The sequence below is a fragment of the Gloeophyllum trabeum genome (assembly GCF_000344685.1).
Source record: "Gloeophyllum trabeum ATCC 11539 unplaced genomic scaffold GLOTRscaffold_00014, whole genome shotgun sequence".
Lineage (NCBI taxonomy): Eukaryota > Fungi > Basidiomycota > Agaricomycetes > Gloeophyllales > Gloeophyllaceae > Gloeophyllum > Gloeophyllum trabeum.
This window is the reverse complement of record NW_006920423.1, coordinates 304,688-331,550: the sequence shown is the minus strand read 5'-3', so window position 1 is coordinate 331,550 and position 26,863 is coordinate 304,688. Positions and strand designations below refer to the sequence as shown.

Sequence of the window (26,863 nt, the reverse complement as noted above, 5' to 3'; positions counted from 1 at the left end):
CAGAGGAACAGGCTTTAGTGGTCCTGATAAGCACTAGCCTTTGTCTTAGTCTTCCACAATCGCGACCACCACTCACCTAAGGGTAAGGGAGTGCATCGTCATAAGTTGCCTCTAGACGCCAGTGAGTGTGTGATTCAGCGCTCGCAGCCCGAGCCATTGTTCGCCTCGAAAAGTAGTAAGTTATTCTTGACCTTGACCTATCCTTAGAGATCGTTAGGCACCTGTCCCGGCGAAGAAGCTCGAAATCTTACGAGAGCCTACTTCTAGGCAGATAGCGGCCCTGGGTATAATGGAGGTCTTCGCCTTGCTGAATAGTCAGTGGTCACGGCTCGAATGAGGTGTGGCGTCGGCGTATTCCGGACGAATGTGGCGGCGGGCCACAGGGTCCGGTCACGGTCATTGCACTCTTCGCCTTGACAATGATCACGACTCCACGATGGTACGGCAAGTTCAAATATATGTGACCTTGTAAAGCATGCGCATCCTCTGCTTTTCTAGACGTCCTTCTACTTATCTCCTCATATCCCCAATGTACATACTTGAGTCCAAGCGCTCTGATTCTCTTTGCAAGCTCAAAAGCCGAAGTAACTCGGTTTCTGAGAGTCCATACAAGGGCGTCGTGCCAGCCACTGTGCTTTGCCCCTCATTATTCTGGTGCGCCGTCGATTATCAACTTACTCGCGTTAGTCCTCCTACTCCTAAGCTCAGCTGCTCCCAGCTATGATTTCAGGATAATGAGTTCGCCGTCTTCCCGTCTCAATGACTGGTGACGATCGCAATGACAGCAGTGGAAGTCTTGGCGGTATATGTACCATAGTATGGGACTCCACACCCACTGACGTCACTGAAGACAATATATACGTATACTCGACTTAGTGAGGGCTTCATATCGTTCCTTGATCTCAGCCAATCAACAGAAACCGTCATATACGCTTAGGATGTCGCGCAGAACAACCCTCTACGACCGGCCCCGTCCATCGATGGGGTTCGGGACTGTGGTCGTGATCGGCCTCGGTGCTGGTCTGGTCGGCGTTGCATGGTCAGCTTCAAACCCATCAGACTATACTTATCTCAAGCTCACTAATTCCTTCTCGTAGTATGACACTCGGAGAGAGGCTCGAACAGGCGTTCACAAAACGCCCAAGCAGCTACGTCCCAGGGCACACCCTCGAGAAGCTGCTCGGGTATCCGTGGCGGCCCGACAGCCAAATAACGCACCTCAACTGGGCGATGCACTACGGCCAGGGTGCCCTCGCCGCTGTCATACGCGCCACCATGTCCGTCTACGGCATCCGGGGGCCTTTTGCTGACTTCATGTTCACGGGGATCCGGTTGCTGATTGACCAGACGCTGGAGAATTGGACGGGCGTCGGCGCGCCGCCGTGGACATGGCCCGTGAATGAGCAGATTGTGGACATAGTCCATAAAGGCGTCTTTGCGTTTGTGACGGGTTGGGTATGCGATGCTTATATCCAATAGTCGTAGGAGCCGACTAATAGGACAACCACTGTATGATAATACAATGACCTCAGTTTTTGGTATGTGATTCGAGCCAGATTCTCTTACCGCGGACAGGCAGCAGACGTAGACACGAAATAGAGTAGAAGCCTCAAGAGTATGTACCGCGGAGGAAACCGTTTTCCAAGTCCATGTTCCCACGCTCCTGACTTGAGTACTCCGAGTCGAAGCCAGAAGTTTATCCGTTTGCGGCGCTGTAGTACCTGTCTCTCGCTATTGAAGGAAGCGTATGCTGGAGATACCTAGAGTTCAGGTGCCCATCAGCTGCGCAGATTAAATGGGACATGGGGGCGGCCGCTGCCATAGCGGAAGTGCTGGAGCGACAAGAAATTCCAATATCCTGAAGTCGATATCGCATCCTCCCCGCCTACTGGCATATAAGCTGAGACTGGCAATGTTGGGTTTTCAGAGCCTGCCCCGCCTGCTTTATACCCGACCAAGCACGATGGCCACCCACAGTCCGAGAGACTTTGTCCGCGTTAACGATCTGCTGCTTCACGCTCGACTGGAAGACGGGACGCGCTGGCCATCCCCTCAGGACCCGCAGCCTCAGCCCGTGCTTCTCAGCGTATCCCTGGTTCATGATACCAGGAGGGCGGCAGAAGTCGACTGTGTAAAGGACAACATAGACTATGACGCCCTGTCGACCCTGCTACTGTCCAAGTACAGCCAGAGCATCGCCATACTGCCGTCCCTTGAAGCTCTAATCGACAGAATTGCGGAGACATGCTTCGAAGCGACGCCAGCGGAAGAACTACATATCGTGGCGAAGAAGACAAAGGGTGCCGTAGATTCGGCTGTCGGCATCGAATCCTTGCGATTCAAGGACGGTCGTTCCTTGTCAGAGGACAGGTATTTCATTGAAGGCCTGCAGTGCTCAACCATCATCGGGCCGCAACCATTGGAAAGGAAGGTGAGACAGTCCGTCCGTTTCCAGATATCGATGTCCAGGCCACCCTCGGTCTTGAAGCCACTCAATTTCCGGGAATTGGCGCATTCCATACGCAATGTACGTGGAGATCGCTGACAGTCAGTTTTTGCTTGCACTCTGGATGAATCATTCTTCTTGAAGGTTGTAGAGACTTCGTCCTTTTTGGCCTTGGAGGCACTGACATCGCACCTGGCGCGCACCGTCCTACTGTCCTCCCACTAAGGCATCGATTCGGTGACTGTCCGGGCGCAAAAGCCTAATGCGTTGATCCATGCTGAAGCTCCAGAGATCGAGATTAGCCAGTCGTTGGCCGACTACCGGCAGGAGAGCGAATCTAGCGTCATCGACGCGGAAACGAAATCATTGCTCTCACCTTACAGTCCACACGCCACGCTATCGGGACTGTTGCGACAGGTAGCGCCTGAGCTATACACTAGAAGCCAAGTTACGCACACTGTTGCTCTCGGATTAGGTTCCAATCTCGGAGAGCGATTTGCCAACATCGAGTTGGCTTTGCGACTACTGGAGACGCCAGACGTTCTCGATCCCCAAACCATCCCGAACCTAGTCGATAATCCGCAGATATCAATCACCGACACCAGCTTCATGTATGAGACGGCACCCATGTATGTCGCGGATCGACCCAAGTTTATCAACTGCGCAAGTCTGGTGAGTCCACTCACCTCAGTATGACCTACATCCAGAAGTAACCATGCTTTTCGCCTAGATCGAAACCAATCTCGAGCCTGAAAGCCTTCTCGCGGTGCTTAAGAAGATCGAACAAGCTGTTGGCCGTGTCCCGTCGACACTGAACGGACCCAAAGCTGTTGACTTAGACATCCTGACGTACGATTCGGGAGTTATCGACACTAAACCCGCCCAAGCGAAGGGTGATCTGAGCAATCTCGAAGGTCATTTCATTCTCCACCCTCGCATCGCGGAACGGGAATTTGTCCTGCGACCGCTTGCAGAGTGAGTGCATTCTTCCGTCCGTCCATCACTGAGAATTGAGTTATGGCCCAGTATGATACCAGACTATAAATTGCCGACGTCCACCAAATCGATCGCACGGTTGCTCAAGGAGCTGGAAGCCTCCAGTCGTGAGGATGCTGCTCACATGTATAAAGTTATACCATTCCCCAGGTACGCGGGCTCCGACACCGAACCGCCCACTTCCTCGTCTTCAGATGGAGTGAAGCTACCGGCGGTCCCGGCCACGGAGAGGTCTTGGAAGTACCCGTCCACGTATAGTCCAGGCTCCAAATTGGGTCGCAGCAAGACTTACATTATGGCGATATTAAATGCGACTCCTGATTCATTCTCTGACGGAGACACGCATAATACGCCCGAGGCCGCATTGAAGTATGCAATGTCGTCCGTTCAAGCTGGAATGGATATCTTGGATATAAAGGGATACTCTGCTAAGCCCAACGCTCCCTTCGTCTCCCCACAAGAGGAGATTGACCGCGTTCTTCCTGCAATACGCGCCGTGCGGTCTGTGAACGCAGGAGCGGCAGATGGAAATGCCGATGACTTCGAGAACCTTCGGAACGCACTGGTCAGCATTGACACCTTCCGCCCCGATGTTGCAGAGGTCGCTATTCGTGCAGGTGCTAACTGCATAAACGACGTTTACGCTTTCGTCGGTCAAGAATACCCCGTGAAAGAATCATCGGCAGAGCATTTCCTGAGAATGCGAAAACTTGCGAGGAACTTAGCGGTACCGGTGGTTCTTGTGCATTCCGCAGGCGATTCGGGGAACAAGAAGGACTACTCCGACTACGACTACGCGCATGATCACAAGGTACTCGAAGGAATTCGGGTCGAATTGGGCGAGAAGGTAGAGGCGGCTGTGAGAGGCAAGGGTGGGCTGCGCCGCTGGATGGTCATAGTGGACCCTGGAGTTGCGTTCAGCAAAAGTTGGGAAGAAGATCTGGCGATCCTGAGGAATTATGCCAACATCGTCTCCGAGTATCGTGGTCGACGGGAGCGGAACCCCCTCGCTGGCTATCCACTATTGATAGGAACGTCCAGGAAAGGGGTCCTAGGACATGTGCTGGAGCAACCGGACCGAGATGGAGCGCACCCCGGACGACAAACCACCCCTGGGGAAAGAGATTGGGCCACGGCAGCGGCAGTGAGCAGTGCTGTGCTGCAGGGAGCAATCGCGGTGAGAGCGCATAACGTGCAGGGAATAGCGGAAGTATTCCGGGTTGCGGATGCGCTCTGGAAGTGACGGATTTGCGAGGCAGGTGTCGCTGAGATCAACCTTGTACATTAGTCCGATAAATAGGAAACTTCATCAGGACGCTGCGTCTGATATCCAGTATACTCCTGCATAGAATGCGACCTCAGCACTCCACGCTGCTCGCGCTCCCTCCGACAGCCTTGTGAACGTACTAGTAATGACTCAACGTTCAGCGAATGGAGTTCAAGGATACCGTCAGCGACGTTGCGGTACAGCACGTACATATACAGAACATATATCCTCATATTTCCGAGAGTAGCCAACTACATAGCGCCAACAATCAGACACGACGAGCTGTTGCAGGTGTATAGAGGCAGCAGAGAGGAGCTCCAGCAAGATGTGGCTGAGAGTGAATCAGTGATGCCACTGATGGAGGAAACCGTCTGAAGTCGACATTCCCACGCCGTCGACTTGCCTTGGACCGTATCCGAGCTCGGATACCTGCTACACATGCCTCTGCTCCTGGACGCCTTGGAAACGTATGCTAAACGTTCTTAAAGGCCGGGTGTACAGCCAGCTCGGTACATCTCTTCGAGCCTGCGGAACTTCTGCAGTCAGAAGGAATATAGATACTTCAAAGTAAATTTCGCACTCTCCCACTGAGTTTTCAAATACAGCTAAACCTCGGGCCGTTCTACAAAGCATTATCCACCTGGCCACAAGGCAGTCACGTAAGATGTCCAGGCAAAATCTCCGGGACTTTGTTCGCGTCAACGACCTGCTGCTTCACGTTCCACTGCAAGATGGGTCGCGTTGGCCATCTCCTCGGGACCCGCAACCGCAGCCCGTGCTTCTCAGTGTATCCGTACTGCACGACACGAGTAAAGCGGCGCAAGATGATGATATCAAGAGCACCATCGACTACGACTCCCTGTCAACACTCCTGATGTCCAAGTACAATCAGAGTAGCGTTGCATTGCCATCCCTTGAAGCGCTACTCGACGGCGTTGCAGAATCCTGTTTTGAAGCATCACATGCGCAGGAATTGTATCTCTTAGCGAAGAAGACGAAGGCCGTCTTGCATGCCGAGGCCGTAGGCATCGAACGCTCCAGATCCAAGGACAGCCACTTTATTTGCTCGGATAGATACTTCATCGAAGGCCTGCAATGCTCCACCACCATCGGTATCAATCTATGTGAAAGGGAGGTGAAGCAAGCTGTCCATTTCCACCTCTCAATGTCCAGGTCGCCCTCAGACTCGAGGCCGGTTAATCTCCGTCAATTGACGCACCAAATACACCAAGTACGTGGACTTGATCGACTATCCCGAACTCTCGTCGGACTCCTGATAAACCTTCGTCCTCAAAGGCTATAGAAGATTCATCATTTTTTACCTTGGAGGCATTAGCATCACACGTGGCGCGCACTGTTCTGCAGTCATGCCAGCAAAACATCGATAGGGTGACCGTTCGGGGGCAAAAGCCGAACGCTCTGCTCTATGCTAAATCTTCCGAAGTAGAAATCTCGCGGACGTTAGCTGACTTCCAGCAGGAGATCAATTCTATCTCCGTCGATAGGGAAGAAACTTCAGTACTCTCATTCCAAACTCCAGATACCAAATTATCAGGGCTCCTGGAACAGGTTGCGCCTGACCTGTTTGCCACGAGACCAGGCATGTACACTGTCGCCATCGCATTAGGGTCTAACCTTGGAGACCGATTTGCCAACATTGAGCTGGCTTTGCGACTTCTGGAGACGTCCGACATCTTCGATCCACAAACCATCCCCAACCTAGTCGATGATCCGCAGATATCAATTATAGACACCAGCTTCATGTATGAAACAGCGCCAATGTATGTGACCGATCAACCAGATTTTATCAACTGTGCATGCCTCGTGAGTCCACCTGCCTCAGTAAGACCTGTGTCCGGAAGTAAATCATGCTTTGAAATCAGATCGAGACAAATATTAGGCCTGAAAGTCTCTTGGCTGTGCTCAAGTGGATCGAAAAAGCGGTGGGCCGGGTCCCGTCTATACGGAACGGACCCAGAGCCGTTGATCTGGACATCTTGACTTATGGTTCCGAAATCATCGATACTAGACCGACAGAAGCAAGGGGAGATCTCAGCAACCTTGATGGCCAGTTAGTCGTCCCCCATCCTCGTATCGCGGAACGTGAGTTCGTTCTGAGGCCACTTGCAGAGTGAGTGTCTTCGCTCGTTCTTCAGTCACCACGGATCGAATTGCAGTGCAGTATGATACCAGACTACATATTGCCCGAGTCTGGTAAATCAGTCGGACGCATGCTGGACGAGCTGGAAGCCTCCGAACACGAGGACGCGTCTGCCATGTACAGAGTCATACCCTTCCCCAAATACCCGATATCGGAGAGCCGACCCGCTACTCCCTCATCTCCGGGTGGATTCAGACTACCTGTGGTCCCCGCTACCGCAAAATACTGGAAGCACCCATGCAAGCACCGCAAAACTACAAATCGTGGTCATACAAAGACTTACATAATGGCGACGCTGAACGTGACTCCCGATTCATTCTCGGATGGGTCCAAGCATAACACGCTCGATGCCGCTCTGAAATACACAACGTCCTCTGTACAAGCTGGAATGGATATCCTGGACATCGGTGGATACTCTACTAGGCCCGGAGCAGCTTACGTATCCCCGCAGGAGGAGACTGACCGCGTTGTTCCCGTAATACACGCAATGCGGACATTGCGCGCAGAAGATATCGATGGAAATGCCGTTGATATACAGCACCTTAGGAACGCCCTCATTAGCGTCGACACCTTCCGCCCCGATGTTGCGGAAGCCGCTGTACGTGCCGGCGCAAACTGTATAAACGATGTTTATGCTTTTGCCGGCCCAGAGTACCCACTAAATCGGTCCTCGGCAGAGCATTTCTTGGAAATGCGAAAAGTCGCGAGGAGTTTGGCAGTACCGGTAATCCTCATGCATTCCAGGGGCGATGCGGGGACGAACAAGGATTACTCCAATTACGACGACGCACATGATGACAAGGTGCTCGAAGGTATTCGGGTAGAACTCGGCGAGAGGGTACGTGCAGCTGTGAGAGGCCCGAGAGGGCTGCGCCGGTGGTTGGTCATAGTGGACCCTGGAGTTGGATTTAGCAAACCCGTCGAAGGCAATTTGGCTGTCCTGCGTGAGGGTGGAAAGATCGTCTCCGAGTATCGCGGCCGACGGGGGCGGAACCCTCTTGCCGGATATCCACAATTGATCGGGACATCTAGGAAATCCTTCCTCGGCAAGGTATTGGAGCGGCCCGATGCAGAGGGGACATATCGGGGACGATCAACCACCCCGGTGCAAAGAGGTTGGGCTACGGCCGCAGCAGTAAGCAGTGCGGTGCAGCAGGGCGCGACAGTGGTGAGAGTGCATGATGTGCTGGAATTAGGAGACGTTGTTCGGGTTGCGGATGCGCTCTGGAAGTGATCCCTTCCCCAGGCAGTTATGGCCATCCTTCGGATTATTGCGCATCTTCAAGACCCAGACCGATTGATAACGCCTCCAGTGCTCTCCGGCATCACTGCAACTGTATTGCATCATGTGGTGCTTGTGCCTTGCTTCCGACGACCTCAGGGCCAGCTCGGAACCCATCACCATGTCCTGGAAAGTAGGGTTTTCCTCGCGGTATGCATCCCGGTGTACATCTTCGACTCTTGGCCGGGAGCGATCACCACGAGAGGATTAGAAATAGTTAGAGGTTGTAACGGTATACGATATTAATGATGCATAGTGTGGCCTGGTCAATAAGAGTTAGCGGAGCTGCCGCACGATTTATTACGGGACCCATCGGACGCCTCAGGCTGTATGTGGCTGGTAGTTCTTGGCCGCTTCGGTGGCCAAGGCCATTCCTACAGCCACCCATCGAGTGCCTGCGCCGTTGTGAAGTGAGGATAATGGATTGGATGGTCCGGGTCCAGTCGCCAGAGGAGACTTTCCACGATGTCCGGAATGGCGGAGTCTACGTGAAAGCTCATCGACCATATACACCGTAGGTCGCGAACAAGGTTGCTAACCATCTGATTAAATAGTAAGCATTGTATATCACCGTTCTATGGAAAAAACCACCAACCTTGACGGCTTCTGCTGCCACGGCTTGTGCATGTGCAATCCGATGTAATTGCTCTTCAGGCGAACTGGAGCGCAGGGTCGTGTTCTCCACCATTTTGGCGTAATGACATGCGAAACTTATATCGTGACTTCTGAGCATGACCAATGCATGTGCCAGGTCAAGTTCGAAGGACTGCCCTAGCATTAGATTGTAGAGCTAATGATGGACAGATCCTGCGCTCCGTACCTGGAGCTCGATTTCGCTCATAGGGGTTGCTTTCCGGCACCGAGAATCGTACCTAAGCAGGACGGAGTTGATCGTTTGCCACCCGTCTAAGAGTAATCTCACTGGGTTGCGGATGAGGACCGACGAGCAGTGCAGGAGGACGCCACGTACGCATTAACGTCTGTTCATAGTTTGCTACGGCAGCACAGAGGATTCGCTGCCGCAGGACAGCGGGCCTTACCTCTTGAGCCGCCTGAGTGCAATTGCTCGCTATCACGGCTAATTGTCGGCAAGCACCGTCCAGACCATGCACCTCCAGTTTCGTAGACAGGCGTCGGATGCGAACGAGGATATCGGAGAAGGCTAATGTACCTATATACGCGCGTAGGAAGGGTGTCTTTGGTATAGTCAGTGCTAACGGTGAGGGGTGGGTATGGGAGTCGAGGCGCAGTAGTTCCACATATCGGCGTACGTCGCGCAGAACCATTCGAGGATGGGGGTTCCACCTACGTCAGTCAGGTGGTGGATCGGGTTCTGAGCTGGCTTGGCGCACTCACTTTCCATCCGCTTCGCGTATCGCTCCGAGTGCGTGCTGGAGGACGCGCGAGGCTACTTCCGAGAACAGGCAATTCACTCGGCTGATATTTGAGAGAGCGTCCCAACTGGATGTACAGTCGGTCTGGGTGAACCACTGATGGAAGAATTCGCCGATCGGGTCCGCTAGGATGTCGTACAAGACCTCTGGAGGGACATCAAGGATGTTGACCGGAGCAAGCTGCATGGGTATATGTGGTCCGCAGCCGAGATGAAGTTCGGGGAGGAGGTGCGACGCTTCGCTTGCTGTCGGATTATGTAGGGGACCTCAAGGTGAAGAAGGTCCACGGTACTTGTGCTATGCCCACCCACGACCTATAAGTATATCGGTACGCCACTGAAATCTTTGACGTATCAGAACATCATGACCATCTGCGAAAATACGGCGAGGACACGCACCATGAAGGGCGGTCAGCAGTTCGAGGATCATCGATAATAAAGTTATGAAGCCCTGGCTGCTATGAAGCGTGTTCGGTGAATAATATCGAGCCAAGAGTGAAATCGCCGTGGGAATTCCGATATTCTGTTAACTCCCGCCATGGCGGAGGTGTCCTGAGAACCGACCAAAGTCAACGGCTACGGTTGTGCGGATGTCCTTTCCAATCCCGTTACGGACCTGCGCTATTCCTGTCCCCTCGGAAATCCAGACTGCGGCTTGTCTCTGTAGTTGAAAAAATCGGGCAACGGAAGAGCAGTTTCATTATGAAGCCCGACTGTGTTGGAAGCATTTGAAAGGTTTAACCCTTTATTTTTCCCCTTTGCACGACTTGAAACTTCGCACCTAGCTGGTCTATGAGAGACTTGCTTCGAACCTTTATCTAGCTTAGATCTAGAATTTGATCGCGTGCAGAAACTTGAAGCCGTTGCTTCTGGCGATCCTCCTGGGAGTCGGACCTGCCACTGCCATGGGAAATCGGGATAGATAGGGGTTATTTTTAGGCTTAGCGCTTCTCTAACACGCTCTGCGTCTGGCCGAGCGAACTCGAGGCAACAGCATGCTAGCACCTAACGTCGTATAAGCAACATCATAGAAGATACACACTTCACATAAGCAATTCGCGGACTAAAGCGGCAGTGCCAGGCTCTTTATGTGTACGAATTGGTTCGTCCTGAAGCTCTCGTTCGCCATTAGTCCAACAGCTAAAGCCATGGCCCCATCCCGCTCATTCGCGCCCTGCTTCGACGCGTCTCCCGTATCCACCTCCTCGCCCGGCTGGGGACCAAAGAGGACGCTGAGCATGCGGCGGTCTCCACCCCCGTGTTCCCCATGCTCGACTTGCACCGGCAGTAGCACCGGCTTTTGCCACAGTTTATGCAGTTTCACTGTGGCACCCCCGGCGTTCGGTAGCGCTGCCTTTCCGTGGATCTGTCCGCCGGTGAGCTGTGGATCTTCCGCCAGTCGGTATGCCGACTCGACCACTTCAAGTTCAAGGCGACCTTGTGAGCCGTTGAACATGACGCGGTATCCTTCCCAGGGTGAATACGCGGTCTGGGCAGATGTTATATCGTGTCAGTTTCAGTGGATAAACATGGAGTCACTCACCAGATGATATGTCATGACAGCACCCGTATTATACCGCACGAGGAGACTCATGTCATCCTCAATACCGATACCCGGCGCGAAGACCTGGATGATTTAGCTTTAGACTTTCGTCAGGGCCCGGATTTACAGGCGCACTTACGTTCTGATCTCGATAGTAGCCATCCTCCCCTTCAGCGTCGGCGTAGATCTTCTTCAGGGTCTCATCTCCCTCGAGGTCGATGGCGAACGGATCATTCTTTGCCTCGGCTGACCCGCGGGCTCGCTCGTACGATCTAGCCCAGCCGTGCTTCTTGCCGGCTTCCTCTCCGTAGAAGGCAAGGCGACCCATCCCGGCCACGGTCTCAGGCTCAGCGTCGATCCACCAGTTCACCAGGTCGAAATGATGCCCTGATTTGTGCACCATGAGACCTCCGGAATTGCTCTTCTGGCGATGCCAGCGTCGGAAATAGTCTGCGCCATGGACTGTATCCAGGAGCCATTCGAAATGAACGGAGAGCACTACAGGTTGTCCCTCAGCAGCGCATGTGATTCAAGAGCGTCGCACTGACCTTCGCCAATCTCCCCAGCTGCGATGGTTCGCTTGACTAACTCGTGAACTGGGTTGTATCTAAGAGAGACTCAGATGTATTTGATCGGAATGCACTTAACAGACTCACCGATAATTGAACGTGACGGTCAAATGGCGGCCAGTCCGATTCACGGTCTCCAGAATACGTCGACATTTGGCGACGTCTGTTGTCATAGGCTTCTCGGTGAGAACCCGCACTATATCATCGTCAGTGCTTCATTAACCATCGTTCTGTGCGAACACGAACCTCCCGCCTCCAACGCAGGTACAATATACAGATCGTGCAACGCATCAACACAGGTAATAACCACCGTCTCCACATTCTCCTTCTCCAACATCTCCTTGAATTGGTCAGGCTTGTACACAGGCACCGTCGGCGCACCCAGCGAGGTCAGGAGGTCATTGTAGTAGCTTGCTCGCACGGCATTCGGTTCACAGATGGCTACGACGCTGCTCTTTGGCCGAGCAACGATGCCGCGGACGAACATCGCCGCGCGACTGCCCGTACCGACGATAGCGGTGCGTCCACCAAGAGGCTTCGAGGACGACATTGATGCAGTAATTCCGGGGAACAAAGGGTGCAAAGGTATGCGTCCATCCTCTAAACCGACTCAGACTGATATAAGGACTTGGACAGATCGAAACTGTTAACTCGAATATCAGGTGTCGCGGCCGGGCCGGCCGCGCCGCGTCACGTTCAATGCGGGGTCGATTGATGGCCCGGGGCAGGAGATCACTCCTTCCCGACGAGAAGCAGATCGAGATCCACAGGCGCGTCGTGTTCCTGATCCAAGACATAAGAGTTGAAGTCCACTTAACCGTCCTCCTGACGCAGGCTATCAGCGCGGCTCAGGCAGGATGCATGGACACATGTGGGTGTCGCACAATACGTGTCTGAGCACGGACCGGCGCTGTCTGCTCGCCATCCTATGATTTCAAGGCTCATTGGCTTGTCTGGCGTCAGTTCAATCCAGCAGCGTCCACGAGATGGCCTGGAGAGACTTTAGCGCGAAGAAATTCGATTCAATATGAGACGAAGCGCGTGACCAGCGATATGGTTTTGCCAGCGCGGGGATAAAATCGAGTAAGAGCTGCAGGTAGCATCCGTGGCCGTTTGACCATGTCTCTCCCTCGCTCTTCCTCGATGGCGTCCGACACGGACAAGAAGGTCGATGCCCCGACGTACATTGAGAATGCTGCGCCAGTCATGCCTTCTACCACCGGATCATCTAAGAGGGTCGGAGACGCAGCTCTGGATGTGCTAGGTGACGCCTCCACGCCTGTCCATATTACGGCAGAACAGGATGCTCGCGTTCTTCGGAAGATTGATAGGTGGTGTATGCCCGTGATCCTCATGGTCTATTTCTTGCAGCAGTTAGACAAGTACGTCCACCCCGTTCTGCGTGACCCACTCTGCTGACCGCGTTGGATCCTTTGTAGATCATCCCTGTCGTACACGTCGGCGTTCAACATTGTGCAAGAAACTCGTGAGTATATTGTCATCTCAGAGTTTCATATCACTTATCACGCCTTGCGTAGACCTTCATGGCAGCCAGTATAGCTGGCTGGGTAGTATCGTCTATGTTGCGCAGCTGGTGTGGCAGCCGGTCTCCTCTTATCTCCTCGTCAAGCTCCCGGTAGCCAAGTACCGTAAGTGGTCATTTTTAACCAGGAACTGGCTCTCAAAGACTTCTTAGTGTTTGTTCATGTCTTCATGTGGGGTGTCTTAGTGGCTTGCACGGCGGCCGCTAAGAACTTCGGTGGCCTTCTGGCCGTGCGGTTCCTACTGGGTATATTCGAAGCCACTGTCGGTACGTGTCTTCAAGCTGCCTGTGATTCTTTATTGATTCTTTATTGTCATCTGTTCTAGCGCCATGCTTCATCATTATCACGCAGATGTGGTGGCGTCGGAGGGAACAGACCCTGCGGCTTTCGGCATGGATGGCCATGAACGGCGTTGCCGGTGCTGTTGGATCCCTCTTGGCCTATGGCCTGGGACAGATTGATGGAAGGTTGAAACCCTATCAGGTAAGGTCTCATAGCTAGTGGCCAGCGCACCGCACCGCATTCACTCTTCCTGCTCTATCCAGACGATCTTCCTATTCATTGGTTTATTGACTGTTGCTTGCTCTTTCGTTGTCTTGTACGCTCCCGTCGCTCTTTGAAAAGCGTAGAATATATGCTCAGTCCTCTGTTACACAGGTTTGTCCTCCCGGACTCCCCCACGAAGGCGCGGTTCTTCAGTCACGAAGAGAAGGTCGTTGCTCTCGAACGGCTGCGCTCGAACAATCAGGTGATTTAACTCGTTCGGTTCTCTCGTCTCCTCGATTCTGATTGCATCATGTCCGCAGGGCACCGAAGCTAAAGTGTGGAAGTGGGACCACGTATGGGACCTAGCCACTGACTTCAAGACCTACCTGTGGTTCTCGCTGCTATTCCTTTGCGCGTATGTCTGCAGAGCTATCTTTGTCTTCAGTCTATCTAATCCGGAGAACAGGCTGCCGAGCGGTGGTCTGAGCAGCTTCGGTCCACTGATAATTAAAGGTACGTAACCTAACCTAATCTCATAGTCCTCACGAATCTCAGAAATGTCATCGTAGGATTTGGATTCGGAACCCTCGACACCATCCTCTTCAACGCTCCCTTCGGGATTTTTCAGGTTATCATCACTCTCCTCTCAGCCTTGATCTCGCAGAGAATCAAGCTGAAATGGCCCGTTATTTTTTTCTTGTCCCTGCCGCCTATTGCTGGCGCAGCTGCGCTGAGGGTCCTTGGTAGGGGTACAGAGCTGAAGAATACGCTGCTGGGATGCTATTATGTTGTACGTGCCTGTCATGGTCCCTCGGTAAAGACGCGCGTTCACCGGTCATTTCTTCTGGTTCTCCTGGGCAGTTGTCATTCTCTACCGGTCTTCGTGAGTCGTATTTGCTTTAAAGGCCTTGGCTTCACATTCTGACCCGCTCTCCCAGAGCCTATGTTGTACACTTGTACGTCCAGTGAATGGTCGCTCGAAACCCGGACTGACGTCCGTGATATCCAGGGGCATCTCAGAACACTGCAGGGCATACCAAGAAAACAGCTATCACCGCAGTTATCTTTGTAGCCCAATGCGCAGGGAACGTAAGTATCGCTACGTCAAGTTATGTCGATATTTGACCTGACGGCCATGCAGATTGCTGGGCCACAGCTTTACCGTACTGAGGAATCTCCGTACTACCACCGTGGTCTCATTGGCAGGTAAATATTGCACTTTTTCTGCGACATGGCCGAATCTGACATGCCAATCTCAGCTTAACATGTTGGATTGCGCTCGCGCTTATTACTCTGGTGACCGCTCTCTACCTGCACATCCTGAACAGAAAGCAAGCCGCCAAGCGGAGGCGTATGGGCAAGAAGGGCGAAGTCATCGACACTTCCCTGGAGAGTTCCAAGGCAGCGTTGAAGATGAGGGAGAAGGCGTTGGAAGAGAAAGGAGGAGAAGAGGCACAGCACGAGAACGCGGCCGCGATCAATGAGAAGGCCTTTGACGACCTGACGGACAGGCAGAATGAGGATTTCATTTACGCGCTTTAGATGTTCTTTCATGATGCTTCATAAGTACCCTTCGCGCATTGTGGGTAGCTTACTGTTCGGTATCATTGTGTATTTTAACGCCTTGTGTAATTTAGCGTAACTATGCTCTCCAGTATCAGATCTCTCCGTTCGGGAAAACATCGTTCGACTTCCAACAACTCCATAAATCGGCGACCGCAGTGTGCACGTTAGTAGCACGAATGCTCCGTGGGATCAGTGCTGGACGGGCAATAGGACGGGCTCGAGGATGACACAGTCCCATTGGCCTGGAGAGATCATCTGAATGTCAGACGTTGTAATTGCGACTTTTACCGACTCACATAGTAGTCACAAGCTAGTTGAGTCAAGGGCGGGCCATCGGAGCCAGGAAGATAGCTGCAGTCGGTGAGTGAATCTTAACTCATTACAGGTGTAAAGGAATGAATGGGGCTCACATGCAGAAGGTCAGTCCGTGGAGGTCTGTGGAATCATCTTCGAAGTAATAGGTCACTCCGTCATCGACCACTGTCGGAGGACAAGTAACGCAAGTCTGGGCTGCGGCAAGGATGCATGCAGCAAGCAAACTCGCAGAGATCACATAGAGTGAGCGCATCTCAGGATATGGGCGTTTCCTATGACTGGGGTTACAAGTGAGTGCGCAGCTCGTTGCTTAAATACGCCAGTGCCCAGAGTCATGGGACGAATAATTCTGTCCTGGGAAAGAAGATAGATAGTTGAATTCCATCCATAAGATGAGTTATCCCCAAAGGTACATGCAGATGACCTATGTCTGATAGAGCGTGAGGCCTGATGGAGTGGATAGGAGGACACGGACGCCGTCTCCACGCCGAGGACTATCAGAGGCACGCGTACGCGAGCAATTACAGACATCAGAAAATTTCGATTACTATGCATAACCACTTGAGCAAGCAGTGAATCTATCGCACTAAGACCATCGGGGTCTGCTTCCTAACAGGCGCCAGGCGTGAGATTCGCCACCCATGGAATGGCGAGTAACATATGCCAAGGGATGTGCCTCAACCAAGAGCATATCCAGAACACCTTAAAAATCGTAATATCTATTCGAGCTAATAATTTTTGAGCACATCGCAGAGGTGGATGAACGCGAGCTCAGAGTATAGCTAGTCCTCTTCTGTGAATGTGGCTGCAGCTCGAGGGGCGATCGCGTGGGAAAATGACTTCAGCGGCCGACCCCGAGTCTTCGCTGGCGCTACACCGCCACAAGCCACCAGCCACATCGACGACTCGAAGGCATTCATCAGGCTTCAGACCAGCATGGGTCCCGATTGCGACTATCTGACAGGTAGAAACCACTAAAACTCACTAATTTGAGAATATACTTGCAGAGATGACTCCCTCTGTAAATCGGGGTTCTCGGATTCTCCCACTGGCACATCAAGCCACTGACGCTGAAGCTCATGTGCGGGGACTTCGTGGCTCCGTTTGACCAGTTTCCACCGGGATTGGCAGCTCGGTGTACATTTCTTTGCCTAACAAATGCAGGCGACTCTACATACTGAAATACTAAACTCATCGGCACATCTCAAGTCAAGCTTGATTGTGAACTGTCGATCTGCACAAGCGTTCAAGAATTTCAGCCCCTGTGTATATTTGCACCCAAGATAAATTCGCGATGTTGAGAGCACGTTTCCAGGCGGCGCAGGCAAAACCGACGAAGATGTACAATTGTGTACTAGAATTACCCGTAACATTCAAGACCGATCCTCCTCGAGACCGATCTGATTCTCGGATACGCAAACATCTTCCCCTGTGGGAATAAGCTGTTCAGTGAGTGGCAAGGATAAATATGATGTTATATCTACTTACCAGTTCACGCGCCAGGTGGCAGGCAAATAGGGCATATCCCCATGGGAGCGCAATTGGGAGGTCTTTCCGTCGGCGGGCAGTGACATCCACACTCCTGCGGAGAGGGAGCTGCGATGGCAAGGCTGGCCAACGCGAAGAGAACGAGTGCAGACAGACGCACGGTGAGCATGCTGTGGGTGCGGCTTTGACAATGTCTTGTCGATAGGTCGACGACTAATTAGTCGAGCCTTATATATGTCTCGTTGCTTGCAAAAATCTAAACGGGTCTCTCAAATCTGCGAGCGCTTTATATCACCGGAAGGCGTAGTTATGATAGTGGGCAGTCTCCCTGAGCTTGGTCATCTGGGTCAACCACTGCATGTAATTCCGGTGTCTCCAGTTTTCAGGTGGCGCCCTACTTGGTCAATTCTCGTTAAATGATTGGAATACTCACTATACCTCTATAGGCTCTATAGGCGCGCTCCCGCGTCTCTTCCTCCTGCTAGAAAGTTATAAAGTGAGGCAGTTCCTAACAATGAAACTGTCGTCTGAGATGGACGAGCTCAGGTCCAAATTAGTTCCACGTTCAGAATACCCTGAAGCTCGACCCCGAGCATCAAGCAGCAGCAGAGTAGGCTGTTGAACGCAACATAAGTGGATTAGCAGGATCACCGTCGTCCGTGTCTATATGTATGCGATACGGACCTCGAGTTTTTCCCGTAGCCGCCTTGATCGGAAGCAAGCCAACCAAAACTGCGTATCTGCCGACCACAGCGGGCAAGGACCGGTGTCCCGCCACCGGACATTTGTCTTTCACGGCACAGGTGGGAGAACCCTCTCCTAGGATGCTCCAGAGCAGAACATGATACAGACAGAATGAATGAAATGACACTGTTAATCAAATGTCCCCTGATATTTGAGGACAATAGCAAATGTCCCGTAGACCTTTCTTTGTTCACTCAAAGGACATTCTTCATGTCCAGGTTATGCTCCAGCAAGGACCATTCTAAGAAAGTGTTCTCCCAACCGGGAGATGTTCCTGGCATGCCCACGGGCGGGACATCGGTCTCTGCCCGCGGGCCGCAGTGCGAGTCGTGCGACTCAGCACCGAGCGCGTCCTAGCACTGGCACCTCCCGCGTTAATGAGTTCGTTCTACGTGACAAGGACAATCACGGGAACACTGACGCGTCGTGTCACAGTTACTGTCTTTGTTCCGAATGTTCGTTTGTCCTGCTTCACCACCAAACCGTAGGCTGCGATGGGCGTGGAAATGAGCTCCATATCTGACGAGATTACTGTGCATAACTTCTTGTCTGGTTTTCCGCAGAGTTCTTCTAGACAAGTCGATCGGACTGTCATGAAACTTGGCAGACGCCTTATTCGATCTGCAATTGACGCGAACGGCTGGTCATCTAGGGTCTGTCATGTGGATCCGACTCGATACGATTTCTCCTGTGCGTTAGCATCATCTCTGGCTCTCTGGTGTATCTCCAACCGCCGACAGTCGTCTCGCCTCAGGTATACATCCACTCAAGAATCCCGCCGACCCTGGAGGATCACGCTACTGAGGCTCTCCGTACACTTAGGGAGTGGAATGCACCTGCTGCCTCAGATGAGCTGCTGGAAATCGATGACTTAGAAGAGTTTCAGTCAACAGATCTTGAATACCTGCTACGTTACGCGGTGGAGCAAGCTGACCGCGAACGCGAGAGGCAAGCGAGACCCCGAAGGAGACGACGCATCAACGCTGGAGTGCCTTCACTGTACGGACTTATACCAGCTGTACGTTATGTTTTTCTCAGAGGGACTGATGATATGGGTCTCTGCCCGTTGGATTGCTCGGTGGCTCGTTCGAGCTGGTTGCGCGTGTTATTGAGGAAATGAGTGACTGTTCTCGGGCATTTCGAGCAGTCGAACGAGCAGACGACTCTTTGAGCAAGCTTGGACACCCATCTTCTTCAACTCTCATGTACACGCACTCACATCGGAACACATCCGCTTTTATAGCCTCACTATCGCGGACAACTCCCTCACCAGCCTCAACAGATCCAGCTCCTGCCACTCAAGCCCTACTCGAGGCAGCCTCCCATTCCACTTGCATCCGACGTGGATCTCTCGGAATTCTTCCATGAGAGCAACATCTATGCTCGGTGCGCCTGGATCATACCCGTAAGAGGGCACCCACCTTGGGAAGGCTCCACCCCCGCTCGAATCGTCGACTCGGACGATCCACGTCAGCTCGGAGTACGCTCGGTGGAAACCACTGATTCAGAGACCAAGGAACCGTACATCTGCTGGAACCCGGACGCTGTTCGTGCTGTCTGGGATTTCCTCTTGACCTTCCACCAGAACGGGAGGTTCGGTCCTATCGGTCTTGCTTTCGAGCCTGTCTTGGATTCTGAGACCGACGAGGTATCCGGTGACGAACTGGACGACGTCGACTATATCAAGGTCTACCACGAGGCGTACTTGTCGATGTATCTCAGGAATGTGCTTGATCTATGGTCTTACACGCCTGGCTCCAATGCAGGTCCAGGCGCCTCGCACCGACCTTCGAACAAGATCAGGATGATGAAGGGTGCTAGACTAGTACTGGTGAAGGATGGTGACGGTATCTGTATCGCCTGAAAACTCTCGAGCCATTTTCTAGATTTCCAAGCTTCATCCCAGAGAGGGAGAGATGCATGCCACTGTCTATTTGACGAATACAGTAAGTCCATCCAGACGTTCTAGTAGCTCCCATGTGGTCTGATGCAAAATGATCTTTTCTACAACTTGAAATATCGGCTTGGATCTAGTCTCCTCAAGTCTGCACATTTAATCCCCCCCTCCATCACGAGTTCGGATAGTGCTCTCGCGGTACCTGGCGCGTTGCAGATTCCCTACAACGACAAGCACCCGTTCAGTTAATGATCCTCGACGAGACAGCACGGATACTCACCCAGCAGGTATGGCCAACTCCAAGAATCAGGCCCTTAAGGCTCTTTACCTCTCCCACAATCGGACCTCCACCTCCCCTGACCACAGGCAAATAGCACGCCTGCCTCTTATCAACCGTTCCGCTCTTCACCTCTGGCGAGATGCTCGCAACCTGCTTGTAAATCGCCTCGCACGCCTCGGGGTCGACCGCGACCTCGTCGACGGTCTCAGGTAACTTTAGGGAATCGCCAGGCCCGCATATGTATATCTCTTTCGTCGGAAGTGGACGTGGGTATATCTCGGGCGAGACGATCTCGGGGCGGCCCTTGGAGCGCGTCCGGCCGTCGGCGGGCATGACAATCTCGGTGAAGAGGACGTACGGCGCGATTTCGGTTTCTGGGGGCGTGATGACGGTGATGCTGTGTGCACGCGTCGCGGAGATAGGCAGGGACGGGAGGATATTGGGAGACCAGGCGCCGGCGGTGAGGATGACGTGCGTCGAGGGAATCGTCCGGGTTAGTTTCTCGCCCGTCACTTCAGTGTAGGTGACGGACTTCACTTGGCCCCCGTCGTGGTTGATCGAAGTCACCTTGCCGGAGACGAACTGCACGCCCCTCTCCTTGGCCAGCTCGAGCATGGACATGGTGAACAGGTACGGATGGACTTGCGCGGTGTCACCCGCAGGTGCCATGGGGGTGTACGACGATGTCAGACTCTCCTTCACCCACGTCAAATCATCTGGCAAACCCTTCGCTCTTCTGCTAGCCTTACTCTTACTCCCGCCGTCCAGCCCCAGCGTCTTCTCCAAGCTCCTGCGCTCACCACCCTTCCCTACGCCCGTGCCTGGCTCGTCCGCTTCAGTCAGTACCTCCCCGCGACCTTCCCATGTCCCGCACCCAACCATACGCCAGCCCCATCTCTCCGTGCCGCCGTGCGTCTCAGCGAGGCGTTTGTGCTCTTCGAAAGAGACATCCACCAGTTCCCGCGGATAGGCCCATTTTGCTACGAGTCCCCCGGCCTTTCCAGATGCCCCTTGTGCAGCGCCGTTGATGGATGCTTCGAGAAGGGTGATTGTGGTCGTCTCAGGCGAGTAGGACGGATGGTGCGAGAGATAGTAGGCGGTTGAGCAGCCTACGATGCCGCCGCCGATGATGGTAATTTCGCGATTCTGAGCGGCCATGCCTACCGACAGGTGCCTACTTCGAGGAAGCCTGCTGGTCGAAGACTTACAGTAGATATAGAGAGATCTCTTCGCTGAGTGAGCAGGGGGAATAAAGTGAGGCATGCGGGTGAACCGGGCCGTCTGCCGGATTGCATGAATGACGTCAATGCTTCACAGTGGCCACGCTTGGCTCCTTATTGGCTGTTCGATGCATTAGATCTACTGTACTGCAAATACAAAGCGTACATGATTCAAAGTCCATCGCTCGACATCTAACGAAGTGGCCAGACCGGAGGTATCAGGAACATCTGTCCCACCCGTCTCCCGGTTCTCCTGTGTATCTCCGAGATGCGCCAGCGGATGCAACGATCATCGAGTAATGGTGGACAGGGCAACGTCTCGAACACATAGCAGAGTTCCACATATATGTCCTCTATTCCCTGCCAGAGCCCGTTTCAACGAGAGCTAGGAAAAGGGGTAGAACAGGCATACCTGCAAGGCTTCGCGAAGTTCTTCGTCTGTGGGTTCTCTTGGCTCATGGTAAGGGCAGACGAAGTTGTTGTATATCGGCTCAGGTCTGCCTAGTAAGTCGCCGGCCATCTGTCCAAGCTCAAGTAATGATAATGCCAGGTCTGTCCTGGCAATGAAGTCCTATATGAAGACAGCAATCAGATCCTGAACCCCGACCGGGAATTGTATACTCACCTTGCATGTTTGACTATCTCGCACCGTTCTCCCTTCATCCTGAGTTAGGGCCTCCCGCCACCTACCATTGCTCCTCCGCAAGAGTTCCCCGGATAGAGCAGCCACCGCGACTAATGTGATCAGATTATATCGCCAGAATGACTTGGAGTAGGGTGCTTACTGAGTTTATACAGCCTGCAGCCCGGCTCCGAAACGCCGAGCGCTCGGTTGCTCAAGAGACTGTGAGGAATCCTGGCAGCATGTGTGCAAATGACGTTCGTCTTGTCCAGTATCTTCTGCCAGTAGTCGCATAAAGCAGGGAACGCATTATGAAGCCCTGTGAGCTGATCCTGCAGGTGTTTCACCCTTACTTTTGTGGCCTCTATACAGATTCCAAGAAAGGTATCTTCAAATGCCACCAGTGCTGGTTCCGCTGGCAGTTCCGCCTCGGGTTGGTCGCTCAAGGCATATACCTTCACGATGTGCTGTCGTGCAATACGAATAAACCAGGTAAGCTTTAAGTCACTGGAGCATTTGTAGGTCAGAAATCCGGGTCTGCTCGCACATCCGTTCAGCGACTTTCCTTCCTGCGGCGATTTGTGGCGAGCCAAGGGCATGCGAGAGAACTACGTCAACGTGGTCCTGGAATGATTTGCATGCGAGCGTCAAGGCGAGCAAGGTATTGTGCTGAGGAGCATCCATATCGCTCAGCAGACCTTGTAAATACGACAGTACAGCGTCGGCGATGATGCTATAAAGGATTTCCGGAGCCAGAGGAAGTGGTGGTGGCTGGGATGTAGCCATCTTGGAGCGAGAAGTGGTGGCAATGGAAAGGAATGGAGACTGTCCAGAATATAAGCTAGAGCCTGTGAAAGTTATGCAAATACCCTGTGGCTCGCAAAGCCTAAGTGGCAAGTTGCTTTGACCGTTCGAGGCAACCCAAACAATACGTCGTTAGGTAAGACAATATGCTTTGTCCACTAAGCAGCACCTCTGCCATCATGCCGAAGTGTGCTTGGAACCTCGCCACAATGTGTGGGTGGCATTAGTTACCAATAGCAGGGTTAACGTGAAATTCAGTCGTTCAAGTTTAATCTAGAGTAGTCTGATACTTAGCAGTGCATTAGCAAGACACTATCTGGCGATGAAGACAAGTTCAGCCACATAAGCTGGAGGAATAGTGTATTGGTGTATTGAATGCGATACTGTAGATACTATGGAGGACGACGGTTGGAGTTAGTAACCTTCTAATCAACGAGATATTATTCCGGCAAATGCGGGCGAGAAATGGGATACGAACCAATTAAACAGGACAGATGCTACCGTCTACGAAATCCATTCTCGTCCTATTATACGACGATTTGAAGTTGATCGTCTGCCACAATCTCTGCTTCCTCGTCAAACATCCGCGCCAGCCGGTGGAGACGAGGGAGAAGGCTAAGCTGGTCACCTTCCGTCGGCATGCGGTTCGTCAAGGTAAGTATCGGATTCCGGAAAACCCGGACCATCTAGCATGTATGATCGGCATCCCACTGATTCCTTGGGTAAACGGAATGAACGTACCTTAGCGGCTTCACGAAGTTCGTCGTCTGTAGGCGGAGTACGCTCATGCATCTCACATATATGATTATTGAGGTGCTCTGGGACTGGCGCAGCGAACTGCCCGTGCTCCATTGATCGCAGAGTATAGTCGATTTTCTTGTGTACAGCCTAGCCACGGCGGTTCCGATGAGTTCTGTGGTATCTGAGACGTATGGTGATTTACCTGAAGACTCGCTCGGACAAAAGCATCTTCATCATCCACGAACTCTGAATCAGATAAGGTCACCTCTTCGTACTCTTCCAGAGCATGTTGCAGCTCTGTACAGCCTTGCGAGAGGATGAGGGCTAAAGGCGCCGCATGATACTCGACTGAGCGCATTAAAAACTCAATTATTCATACCATGAGTAATGAGCCTGCAGTTTTGCTCCACTATTATGCTGAGCTTGCGCCTCATGATCGCTCTCGGTAATATTTTGAGTGCTTGGCAAGTACTGTGCATCGTAGTTGCGATATGCTTGTACACAGATGCCAGTTTATCAGCGGGCATGGGCAGCATGTCTGCGATGCCTCTCACTGCGCCAAGCCCGGCGGCCGTCATGATTGTTGTGATGTAGAGGGGGATGAAAGGTGTCTTCAATATGTCCTCATATCGCGCCGTGACGGACTTCGAGTGTGCGACGTTGGGCATTGTAGCGGAGCTGTAGCGCATAGCACGACAATGGTCGCTCACTGCCTTCACGAGCGCTTGATAGCGGCAAACACGACTAGCGAAAGGTGTCAGTCAATGAGAACCTCAGGCGAGCTTCTATTACTGACCGATCACTACCCAGTCCCGGATCGCCAAATATGTCCGACAAAATCAAGGAAGTAGTGTCCTTGAACTTTGCGTTCACTAGCCACAGACTTCGCAGGGCGTCCCAGTCTGCGCCGTCGCGCAGTGTAAACATCTCATGAAAGTATTCAAGAAGGACTTCCGCGAGAACTTCGTACATAATTTCCAGCGGAAGGTCGTTTACATTCTTTGCCCGCATCTTCACATCGAGCCCAGCAGTATGAGTGAGGGCGAAGCAGAGGTAGCTACAGAGTACAATTACGGACAATGACTCCGACTCGCAGTCGGACTCCGAGTCGGAAGTCGGGCACTGCTCAAGCGCTCATACTTGAAAGGGAAATACTCCTAAACACGCTCTCCACCACGTGACCTCACCAAGGGCGCGCCTCATCATGATCAGGCCTCATCAAGTCTCTAGATTTCCTACTGCCAGTTGCTGGTATCCCGCATCGATTCGAAGGATTTAAAGCGGTACGACTTATTATGGCCCCTCAGAAATGCCCGCGGTCACCTGCTTACTAAGTGCAATCGAGACACAGACATGGCACCTCGTAGGGTCAACGCCAGGTCGTCTTTGGCTGATCATACATTTCCCCCTTTCTACGCTTGCTACTTGCTAAAATCGATCCGTACCCCGCGGTCAAATGCGTGCGATTCTCTGTCTACCCAGTGTGAAGTTTCTCATCCGACATAATATGGGCAGGACATATATCGGAAGCACCCCGAATCCTCCGAGACGCATCCGGTGAGCCTGCGCTTTGGCCTTGGTTATTCTGTATTTAATCGTTCGTCACATGCAGACAACACAACGGAGAGATAAGCCAAGGCGCATGGAAGACGCAAAGAAGTCGACCATGGGTGATGCAAATGATAGTCCACGGATTTCCTTCCAAACTAGCGGCTCTGCAATTCGAGTGGGCGTGGCAGCATCCGCATCTGTCGCGACATCTTAAAGACGATAAAGGCGCTAACCTCTTCACAAGTCCCCAGAAGTACTTCAAGACAAGTGTCTTGTGGGTGTGCATTTGCTCTTCCTTATTATACTCAAACAGACCCTAATGTTCATTTTGCTACGTCTCGTCAAAGAGTGGCGCGCACAATGCTCGCATCGCACCCCTACTCATCTTGGCCTCTCCACGTTAAATTATTCACCGAAGAAGCTGCAAAGGCATGGAACGAAGTATCTCGTAAGATAGATGCGAATGGCCTGCCTTTACCTCGCGGTTTCACCCACGCCACTGAGTTGGAAGGCGTAGATGGAAAGTCCGGACTTAAAGGAACTGGCAGAACAGGTCCCATTGATGTGACAGACGGTGGGTCGCAACTTCACGACTACTGTCGTCGAGACTCGTATAATAACGCTAACGTACAGATACATTCACTTCGTTGCACCTGGAAAAGTACAAGGGTATCTTGAACGCGGGTGCAGCTCTGCGATGTATGGTATGCAGTGCGAAACTGCATGATCCGCTGGTAAGCTTTGTGACATCGTTCGTTGGCACCGCTGTATGCCATTCAAGCCCGATTTTGGTAGGATCCGTCGGAAATTGCATTGTGCCCGAATGGAGAATGCACATCGGTAGCACACCTTACCTGCCTGGCGCAAGACTTCCTTTCCCAGACAGAGGGGCACGCCATGATACCCAGAGGGGGCACATGCCGATCTTGTCACACCTACGTTCTGTGGGGCGACATCATCAAGGGATGCTACAGGCTCAAATCCGGAGGTGTGGGGCCTCTCCCGGCCGACGAAGACGACGAAGAGAGGGCTGGGGCTGCGATGGATGTCAGTGAGGATGACGACGAACCTGCCGAGCAAGTGAATTCGAGTCAGACCAGTCCTCGGAAGCGGACAACTCAGAAAGTGTCGAGGAAGAAGGCAAACAGGTCTCGTGGAAGGGGCAAAACGAAGGAACCGGCCGAGGATGTCGGGGAGTTCTTCGACATCGATGCAGTGAGTGAGATCGACGAGCAGTCCGAACTGGACGGTGTTCCTTCTCCCCGGACGAAGCCTCAGTCCAGAGCAGGGACAGAGCGGGGACGTAAGAAAACGAAAGCGAAAGATACTACGCGTATCGGACAAAGTCCTCCTCCCTTGGTTTCGTTTGCTAGCACCTCGTCCGGAAAGCCCGCCAAGCGGGGACGCCCTAAGAAGGTGCCCCAACGAGAGCAAGACGATGAGCGAGAGTTCTTTGACTTGAGCGGAATCAGCGCGGCCTCCGAGAGTGACGGCGAACCAGGTCCAGCAAAGTCAAAGCGTATGCCTACGACCGCAACGAAGGGGAGACCAAATGCAGGTCTCAGGCAACACAAGAACCCGCCGACCAGTCCCAAACGAAAAGGCTTCTCTGAGGCAGTTGCGGCAACACCGTCCCAACAAATGTCCACTCACATAGGCACACTTCGCCCGAAAGGCCGTATTGCCAAAGATGTCACAGTTGACTTCTTCCAAGATGAAGATATTGACATGGATTACCAACCTGCACCGGTACACTCGGCAGCGGGACCTCCCAATTCTGTTGGAAGCGACGTCGCAAGGGCCTTCTCGAGTATAGCTATCTCATCTCGCACGCCACGCTCGACGGAGCAGGATGTGCACATGCACATGCCGGAAATTATAGAGATATCCGACTGATCCAGGGTGAACTCGAGCCGTTTCCCGACCTGGACGTGTGCAGACGGAATCC

At 52.8% G+C, this 26,863-nt stretch overlaps 12 protein-coding genes across 12 annotated transcripts; 6 read left to right on the top strand and 6 right to left on the bottom strand.

The window, feature by feature from the left end:
• Positions 1 to 938: 938 nt before the first annotated feature.
• On the top strand, positions 939 to 1,479 carry GLOTRDRAFT_48354 (uncharacterized protein; the record flags this gene model as incomplete). The annotated part of the gene is made up of 2 exons (XM_007871407.1): positions 939 to 1,039; positions 1,098 to 1,479. The coding sequence occupies 2 exons, from the start codon at positions 939 to 941 to the stop codon at positions 1,477 to 1,479; spliced, it is 483 nt and encodes a 160-aa protein (XP_007869598.1).
• A 484-nt stretch (positions 1,480 to 1,963) lies between these two features.
• GLOTRDRAFT_96055 (Dihydropteroate synthase) lies at positions 1,964 to 4,685 on the top strand (the record flags this gene model as incomplete). Its single annotated transcript, XM_007871498.1, has 5 exons — positions 1,964 to 2,431; positions 2,470 to 2,527; positions 2,673 to 3,118; positions 3,177 to 3,421; positions 3,473 to 4,685. 5 exons carry the CDS (start codon positions 1,964 to 1,966, stop codon positions 4,683 to 4,685), a joined length of 2,430 nt encoding a protein of 809 aa, XP_007869689.1.
• Positions 4,686 to 5,122: 437 nt separating this feature from the next.
• On the top strand, positions 5,123 to 8,104 carry GLOTRDRAFT_80794 (Dihydropteroate synthase; the record flags this gene model as incomplete). Its single annotated transcript, XM_007871497.1, has 6 exons — positions 5,123 to 5,276; positions 5,340 to 5,940; positions 6,006 to 6,227; positions 6,279 to 6,533; positions 6,593 to 6,840; positions 6,892 to 8,104. The coding sequence occupies exons 1-6, from the start codon at positions 5,179 to 5,181 to the stop codon at positions 8,102 to 8,104; spliced, it is 2,637 nt and encodes an 878-aa protein (XP_007869688.1). The 5' UTR covers positions 5,123 to 5,178.
• A 422-nt stretch (positions 8,105 to 8,526) lies between these two features.
• On the bottom strand, positions 8,527 to 9,732 carry GLOTRDRAFT_132601 (uncharacterized protein; the record flags this gene model as incomplete). The annotated part of the gene is made up of 5 exons (XM_007871496.1): positions 8,527 to 8,694; positions 8,748 to 8,918; positions 8,973 to 9,073; positions 9,123 to 9,457; positions 9,509 to 9,732. The coding sequence occupies 5 exons, from the start codon at positions 9,730 to 9,732 to the stop codon at positions 8,527 to 8,529; spliced, it is 999 nt and encodes a 332-aa protein (XP_007869687.1).
• Positions 9,733 to 10,608: 876 nt separating this feature from the next.
• Positions 10,609 to 12,224, bottom strand: GLOTRDRAFT_80788 (oxidoreductase; the record flags this gene model as incomplete). Its single annotated transcript, XM_007871495.1, has 6 exons — positions 11,904 to 12,224; positions 11,745 to 11,853; positions 11,637 to 11,695; positions 11,228 to 11,586; positions 11,089 to 11,172; positions 10,609 to 11,034 (listed from the first exon to the last, which is right to left on the bottom strand). The coding sequence occupies exons 1-6, from the start codon at positions 12,205 to 12,207 to the stop codon at positions 10,609 to 10,611; spliced, it is 1,341 nt and encodes a 446-aa protein (XP_007869686.1). The 5' UTR covers positions 12,208 to 12,224.
• A 551-nt stretch (positions 12,225 to 12,775) lies between these two features.
• GLOTRDRAFT_140777 (allantoate permease) lies at positions 12,776 to 15,229 on the top strand (the record flags this gene model as incomplete). The annotated part of the gene is made up of 15 exons (XM_007871494.1): positions 12,776 to 13,039; positions 13,097 to 13,143; positions 13,196 to 13,306; positions 13,354 to 13,467; positions 13,527 to 13,684; positions 13,747 to 13,799; positions 13,859 to 13,949; positions 14,008 to 14,102; positions 14,154 to 14,200; positions 14,257 to 14,477; positions 14,549 to 14,570; positions 14,626 to 14,643; positions 14,697 to 14,776; positions 14,829 to 14,893; positions 14,947 to 15,229. Coding segments are annotated over 15 exons (1,669 nt in total), but the record flags the coding sequence as incomplete, so codon positions are not given.
• A 1,110-nt stretch (positions 15,230 to 16,339) lies between these two features.
• Positions 16,340 to 17,225, bottom strand: GLOTRDRAFT_96050 (uncharacterized protein; the record flags this gene model as incomplete). The annotated part of the gene is made up of 5 exons (XM_007871493.1): positions 16,340 to 16,521; positions 16,554 to 16,719; positions 16,747 to 16,830; positions 17,057 to 17,164; positions 17,217 to 17,225. 5 exons carry the CDS (start codon positions 17,223 to 17,225, stop codon positions 16,340 to 16,342), a joined length of 549 nt encoding a protein of 182 aa, XP_007869684.1.
• Positions 17,226 to 18,460: 1,235 nt separating this feature from the next.
• Positions 18,461 to 19,664, top strand: GLOTRDRAFT_96049 (uncharacterized protein; the record flags this gene model as incomplete). The annotated part of the gene is made up of 3 exons (XM_007871492.1): positions 18,461 to 18,490; positions 18,555 to 18,818; positions 19,044 to 19,664. 3 exons carry the CDS (start codon positions 18,461 to 18,463, stop codon positions 19,662 to 19,664), a joined length of 915 nt encoding a protein of 304 aa, XP_007869683.1.
• An 11-nt stretch (positions 19,665 to 19,675) lies between these two features.
• On the bottom strand, positions 19,676 to 21,135 carry GLOTRDRAFT_140776 (FAD dependent oxidoreductase; the record flags this gene model as incomplete). The annotated part of the gene is made up of 2 exons (XM_007871491.1): positions 19,676 to 19,918; positions 19,978 to 21,135. The coding sequence occupies 2 exons, from the start codon at positions 21,133 to 21,135 to the stop codon at positions 19,805 to 19,807; spliced, it is 1,272 nt and encodes a 423-aa protein (XP_007869682.1). The 3' UTR covers positions 19,676 to 19,804.
• A 447-nt stretch (positions 21,136 to 21,582) lies between these two features.
• GLOTRDRAFT_132596 (uncharacterized protein) lies at positions 21,583 to 22,605 on the bottom strand (the record flags this gene model as incomplete). Its single annotated transcript, XM_007871490.1, has 4 exons — positions 21,583 to 21,768; positions 21,823 to 21,932; positions 21,983 to 22,326; positions 22,367 to 22,605. 4 exons carry the CDS (start codon positions 22,603 to 22,605, stop codon positions 21,583 to 21,585), a joined length of 879 nt encoding a protein of 292 aa, XP_007869681.1.
• A 366-nt stretch (positions 22,606 to 22,971) lies between these two features.
• GLOTRDRAFT_140775 (uncharacterized protein) lies at positions 22,972 to 24,291 on the bottom strand (the record flags this gene model as incomplete). The annotated part of the gene is made up of 6 exons (XM_007871489.1): positions 22,972 to 23,015; positions 23,102 to 23,309; positions 23,365 to 23,511; positions 23,567 to 23,688; positions 23,744 to 24,108; positions 24,161 to 24,291. The coding sequence occupies 5 exons, from the start codon at positions 24,289 to 24,291 to the stop codon at positions 23,151 to 23,153; spliced, it is 924 nt and encodes a 307-aa protein (XP_007869680.1). The 3' UTR covers positions 22,972 to 23,015; positions 23,102 to 23,150.
• Positions 24,292 to 24,717: 426 nt separating this feature from the next.
• On the top strand, positions 24,718 to 26,216 carry GLOTRDRAFT_80778 (uncharacterized protein; the record flags this gene model as incomplete). Its single annotated transcript, XM_007871488.1, has 6 exons — positions 24,718 to 24,824; positions 24,880 to 24,921; positions 24,977 to 25,189; positions 25,263 to 25,489; positions 25,549 to 25,649; positions 25,711 to 26,216. Coding segments are annotated over 6 exons (1,194 nt in total), but the record flags the coding sequence as incomplete, so codon positions are not given.
• Between the last annotated feature and the right edge of the window lie 647 nt (positions 26,217 to 26,863).